The sequence below is a fragment of the Copidosoma floridanum genome, unplaced genomic scaffold (genome assembly GCF_036245765.1).
Source record: "Copidosoma floridanum isolate Cflo_tuat_1 unplaced genomic scaffold, Cflo_Japanese_pri ptg000013l, whole genome shotgun sequence".
Classification (NCBI taxonomy): Eukaryota; Metazoa; Arthropoda; class Insecta; order Hymenoptera; family Encyrtidae; genus Copidosoma; species Copidosoma floridanum.
The window spans coordinates 35,054,481-35,060,903 of record NW_028321890.1 but is presented as its reverse complement, the minus strand read 5'-3'; the positions used below and the strand labels follow the sequence as shown (position 1 = coordinate 35,060,903).

Genomic DNA, 6,423 nt, shown 5'->3' with positions numbered 1-6,423 from the left:
GCATCCGGACTTACGAAGCGTAAAACAAGCGGTCATTATCGTAAAATGCACCAAAGTAATCTTGATGGTTTTTTGAACTGTATGCGCTTCGTGAGCTGATGAGTCAAATTAAGCTAATTTACTTGCGAAATTCCCATTTGGAACTTCAAAATTGCCACAGACCTGTCGTTCCCGCAAATACTTTTAAAATCCCATTTAAATTAACGGGTTTTTGAAAAATGCAAGACAATAGAGCTGGGTCCAATAAAGTTTCCAATTTTGTTTCACCCTTTTTCATAACATGGAAAAAATAATAAAAAAAAAAAATATACTAAACACTGAATTATGAAAATCTCATTTTACTTATGCCCCATATATCTCGCATTTTTTGTGAAATAACCCATCTATATCTATGTTTATATGGTCCTGAGAGCTAGAGCGCTCCGAAACTCCGGACTCCGAAAACTCCGAACAGTTTGGCGTAGCGATACTAACGGTGAACTCATTTACCTATTTACCTAAACTTGTAAATCAAAGAGTGCAATAAAATATATATACATATATAACCTCTTTACCAAGTACCTTATCTCTTTTATTTTTATCGATCTTATGTGAGAAAGATAAAAATTTGCGCACGTGCACTTCATTTTTAAATAACTGCATGAGGTAAGTATAGTAGATGTATAAGTATATTTCCGCATTGAGCACTTTTTCTCTTTTTTTTGATTGAGTCGAGATCGAGAGTCGTGTGTAACTACTGCGGCGTACTTACATGTGTTGAAATTTAATTCATGTTGATTAATAAGACTTGCGACTTGCAATGTCAAATAAGGATGATAAAAAAAAAAAAAAAAAAAGTTAGGAATGCCTTGTAAAATGAGTTTTCAAGTCACAATTGTAGAAACAAAAAAAATGTAGTTTTGCTAGGAGTGAATGTGTGTATATAAGGGAACAATTTTGCACATCGATGCAGTGTGTTTATTGCAAAACTGTCGATTAATGAAGAAAGGTCAGTCGGTCAAGTCTGCAAAACAAGAGTGTCATCTGTCATTAGCGAAACAGTTCAATCTTATATTTTATGTAAGTATTTAACATCTTCACTTATTAGATGGTGTACAACTGTGCAGGACAGCAAAACCATTGTGCGGTATTGACATTCATCAACAGACGAATGACTGGATTCTAGTGCATTTGTGTCAAGTTTAGCTCTCTCAAAGTCAAGTAAGATAAGATGTTTCTGTACATATTGAGCTTTTTTTTGTTTGTCTGTCATGGTGATGACTTTACACTCACATTACTAATTTAAAAATACAGTGATGATTTAAAATAATTTCTCTCCTTTAAACTATTCAATTTGCAGAGATTTACACAATGAGCGACTCAGGTGTAATTGACAAGATTGGTGCAAGTTTGTCTCCTTCCAGTAATGGAAAATCGTTTCATGAATTCGATCACATAAACTTAACAAATCACGTGCTAGATAAATCAGAGAATAAGATTAGTATGAGGAAAAATTTATCTTCAGGAGCATTTTCTCAAGAAACTAAGCCTGAAGGCAAAGTACTTGTCTTGTACACTGGAGGAACTATTGGGATGGTCAGAAATAAAGATGGAGGTATTGTAAAATACAATTAAAAACTGTCTATCTTCATCACAAAGTCTGTAACATATATATGTATGTGTTTTAAAGCCCTGGTACCCATAGCCAATGCTTTTGTTAAAACTCTCAGGAAATACCCTAATTTACACGACAAACAGTATGCTGAAGCAAGATTTGGACCAATGGGGCCTCTTGTGTTACCGTATGTATTTAAAAAAAAAAATTGATTGACCAAATTAAACATTTGTTAAATGTCGTTTTCAGAATGACTGACACTGACTCAAGAAGAATAATTTACGATGTTCAAGAATATTCACCTCTATGTGATTCTAGTAACATGAGAATGGATGATTGGATAAAAATAGCATGTGATGTGAAGGTAAAAATAATTTCTTATTAGTACTAACAATCAACTTTTTTTTCAATCAATGTTCCGTTATTTCTTTAGGAATCTTACGAACACTTTGATGGTTTTGTTATTTTACATGGCACTGACACATTAAGCTACACAGCTTCAGCACTGTCCTTTATGCTCGAGGCACTGGGAAAAATCGTTGTGTTGACTGGTTCACAAGTGCCAATTTTTGATACTAGAAGCGACGGTCTTGATAATTTTGTAACGTCCCTCGTCATCGCAGCCAATTATAATATTCCTGAAGTCTGTATTTTTTTTGGATGCCGTCTGATGAGAGGAAATCGCACAACAAAGTCGTCCGTCACCGCATTTGATGCTTTTCATTCACCCAATGCTGCACCTCTTGCAACTGCTGGTGTAAAGATAGATGGTAATGTTTTTTTTTCATTAATAGCACATAATAGTATTAAAATTTTTTTTTTTCTAATTTCTTCGATAAATCTTTTCAGTGGATTATCGCTCGATTTTCCGAACGTGCATCTTAGAAAAATTTCACGTGCATACAACGTTAAATAAAAATGTTGGTTTATTGCGCCTATTTCCCAGTATTACCGCCGAACTGATAAGAGCTTTTTGTTCGAATCTGGAGGGTGTAGTTTTGCAAACTTACGGTGCAGGTAACGTACCGTCGAATCGACAGGATATAATAGAAGAGTTTAAATCAGCAGCAGACCGAGGAGTGATTATTGTAAACATCACTCAGTGCGTGGAAGGTAGCGTATTATCAATGTACGAGGCAGGCACAATATTAGAATATGCTGGTAAGTATTGAGACGTAAATTGCTGAGATAAAAATTTTCAGTATACATATCTCATGTTTTCCATTCTATAGGAGTGATATCGGGTTTCGACATGACTCCAGAGGCAGCTCTTACAAAGCTCTCTTACATACTGTCCAAGTCAGAATGGGACACGAAGACAAAGCGCTCAATGATGGAAACGAGTCTACGAGGCGAATTGACTGCTGGCAGATCGATTGCTCTTCAAGATTGGGATTTAGTCGATGCTGTTGGACGATCGTTGCGAATAAGCTCACCGGCCGAGTTCAAAGAGCTGGGCTCCATTCTTTTTCCCGCTATGATGAACGCTGCAGTTATGGCCAAAGATATCTCAAAACTCACGTCACTAAAAGGATATGTGAGTTTTTTTCTTTTTTATATACACTTAAATATGTCGGATATGCAAACAAAGTCTCTAAAATTCAGTTTTTTGTTTCTAGGGAGCAGATATATCGCAAACAAATGCCGATAACAGAACAGCCTTGCACGTTGCTTGCTGCGAAGGCGATATCTCAGTTGTTCGTTATCTCTTGAAGATGGGAGCTAATGTTCACATTAAAGATCGATTTAATCGCACACCGTTGACGGACGCCATAGAACACGATTATCACGAGGTATTATTATTATTAAGCTATGATTGCAACGAGTTTCAAGTCACGCTTACAAAGAGTACAATTTTTGGAAAAAAAATTGTTTTGTTTTCGTAGATGATAAAGTTATTACGCCAGTGTGGTGCTCATTTGCACGAACGTGGATCAAAAATTGGTGAGCGTTTGTGTGCAGCAGCAGCCGTAGGTAACGAGAAGCGCCTGGTCTCGTATCACATAGCTGGCGCCGATCTCTCTCAGCCAGATGTATCGGGCAGAACGGCTTTGTACGTGGCTGCGCTACACGGGTATACTACCGTCGTGCAGCTTCTCTTAGAACATGGTGCTGATCCACAAGCAAGTGACATGCTCAAACAAACAGCCCTGGACGTTGCTCAAAAACCAGAAGTCAAAAAACTCATCGCTGACTACATGAAGGTTTGAAAGTTAGTACCTATCTGGCTAGATATTTCTTGGATTATTCACGATATGGTATAAAAACTACTTACTTTGAACGAAGATTTGACTGCATTTTGAAAAGAGAGAGTAGTTTTTACCAACTTTCTTATTTGTTATACAAATACATAAGATGTTTAGATGAATCATAAAAATAATCTTATTTATTAGAAACCGTTGAAGTTAATGTATACGTAAAATATAATAATTCAATCTTCTGATGAAAGGCTGAAATGTTTTAATTTGGTCTTGGATCTGGTAGTTATATAGGTAGTCAGTTTAAAAATTTTATTTAAAAAAATTACTTTTTACACTTGTCTGTTAGTGTTTAAAGTAAAATAATAATTTACATGTATATTTGTAAAAAGTGAATGTAAAGACTTGATAAATAGGTGAAAAGAAAACATTATTTAATAATAACGAGTGCTTAGAACAAGTAATAACCATATTATACAGAGCATAACTGTCAAAAAATGTCAAACAATGTGACCTAAGCAAAAAAATACATTTTTACTAATTACCAAAAAACTGTAATTGTCGTATTATGGAACATTGTTAAAATAACACAAGAGATGAATACTAAACGTAATAACGTAATGAACATAATGTAACAGTATAATAAAAACTCAGATCACTAATTCTATGATTAGAATTATGAGTGAACTCTAAATTATATTTTTTGCTTCCACAAAAGTATCGATAACAGCAGTCCTGACAAAAAACATAATTTAAAAAACGTAGTACTTATTCTTGTATCCCTTAGTTATATGTTATTACATATACAATATCACGTCTTCCTATGTCGATTTGTACTTGAAAAAAGGACCAAAGCAGTTGCGCATTTAAAAATCGAGAGTAAGACTACCAAAGACTAACCCTTGTACCCGTGCGTGCGTTACTTTTTTTAAATTCCACAATAATGCAATCACCATACGAAAATTAGCAAATTAAGGAATTAGTTTTTTTCCGTAGTAATTACCATGTAAAAATAAAAGAAATGAATTACTCGAAGTTGAAATACATGAAAAATCAGCTGCACGACTAGCTGTCAGTTATTCAGGCCAAATGACAAGTGTTTATATATTATTTTGTTTGCCGGTAGTTAATATTTTCAATTAAAATACTTATAAGTAACAACATACTGCAACAAACGTATACTTGTCTCGTAAAAATATTATAATTTTTTTTTTGTTACAAGCCGACAAGTTTCAACAAATTATTGACGATTTGTCGATTCAAAGCGCAATTTTTGTAAGCAACGTTGCACTCTTCTGTTTCCGAGACTTTGCGACCCATCGAAATCGCTTCCTCTATGGAGGTTCCATTGGTAACTTGCTCGAACCAACTGTGACTGAAGTCAAGTTAAAAGAAATGAACAAATAGTACAAATACCCGTACAATAATCGCCAAGTGCCAATATATTATCAAAGAAAGCAAAGAGAAAAATCTATAGTTTACCTGGACAAACCATCGATAATCTTATCGGCGCTCGACTGATTGTCCGAATGCCTCGCAACAGCCACCGCCGAGCACACGATAAGCTGTACGCACGGGGTCACGGGTCCCTCGCGGGACAACATTTCGTTCATCAACGACTCGTCAATGCTCCAAAAATCCAAACCTGCTCTGTCTCTTCCTGCGTTATATTAATTATATTTGCATCATGTAGACAACAAAGTCAAAGATGATACTTTGATTTTATAGTATCTAGTCTAGAGAGATTACATTTACTCGCGAAACACAATAATGTGATTCTAAACTTATTACAATGTAAACACCGAAGCGCGTTATGAATAGTAAATGTCTGATGGTTAAAAATACATGTATACACGTGCAATATGTGACAAATAAAAAATGTATATATGTATATTGATATGTGTGAAAAACAAAACTGTGATTTATTTTCCTTACTTTTGTGCTCCTTGCCGTAAGGGCGATGATGCTGGTAGTAGGAAAGGCTCTCGGTTGGGTCATCCACGTCCGGGCCATTTTTTGCAAACAAGGGCACAACAACCGCGGTAACGACCAAGAGGGTGCCGAAAATCGCCAGTCCCTTGGGGTTGATGTTTATGGGTGACACTGGAGCCCCGGGCTGTCTCGATTTTTGATTCAGCGGCAGGGACAGGAACGGGACCACCAGGTCCAAATTCACCTAAGTGCCCCACAATGGCACACATATGATTGAATGCTCTTTTTCTGTTTGAAACGGAAAAAACTTACCTCGACGCTTCCATCGTGTGGTTTTATGGACAGAAAGCGAGATTGCCGCTTGAATCCTGATCTCGAAACATTACTGGCTATCTGCTCGTTCGCATCGCCAAAGTATAAATGCCCCGTGGTGCAGAACAACGCTGACAGCAGTAAAAAGCTCTTGCGTGCCATTTCGGGCCGTTTTTACAAATGCACTCGCTAAAATTGAATGGGATATTTTTATATTTTACTTTTTACTTTCCTTGTTTTATTGTCCATTGGATATTTAATTAAACGTGAACCACGAATGAGCTGTGTATACTTGGATCTGCGCACTTAAGTCACCGAGAAAGATTGCAAAAGTCCCAAAAAAAGACTTTCAAGTCGATTGAGATAACGCAAAGACTTCTGAAAGTC

General features: G+C 36.1%; 2 protein-coding genes across 3 annotated transcripts; one reads left to right on the top strand and one right to left on the bottom strand.

The window, feature by feature from the left end:
* The first annotated feature begins 567 nt into the window (after positions 1–567).
* Positions 568–5,634, top strand: LOC106646814 (L-asparaginase). Of its 2 annotated transcripts, none has more exons than XM_089591485.1 (10): positions 568–645; positions 1,107–1,200; positions 1,340–1,594; positions 1,670–1,781; positions 1,844–1,958; positions 2,028–2,364; positions 2,444–2,755; positions 2,827–3,131; positions 3,214–3,387; positions 3,481–5,634. In XM_089591485.1, the coding sequence occupies exons 3-10, from the start codon at positions 1,351–1,353 to the stop codon at positions 3,802–3,804; spliced, it is 1,923 nt and encodes a 640-aa protein (XP_089447611.1). In that variant the 5' UTR covers positions 568–645; positions 1,107–1,200; positions 1,340–1,350; the 3' UTR covers positions 3,805–5,634. The 2 variants fall into 2 exon arrangements, with proteins under 2 accessions (XP_089447611.1, XP_014218441.2); XM_014362955.2 differs by having other exon boundaries at positions 1,088–1,200.
* Positions 4,920–6,198, bottom strand: LOC106646815 (uncharacterized). The gene is made up of 4 exons (XM_014362956.2): positions 6,037–6,198; positions 5,728–5,968; positions 5,275–5,452; positions 4,920–5,167 (listed from the first exon to the last, which is right to left on the bottom strand). The coding sequence occupies exons 1-4, from the start codon at positions 6,196–6,198 to the stop codon at positions 5,008–5,010; spliced, it is 741 nt and encodes a 246-aa protein (XP_014218442.2). The 3' UTR covers positions 4,920–5,007.
* Positions 6,199–6,423: the final 225 nt, after the last annotated feature.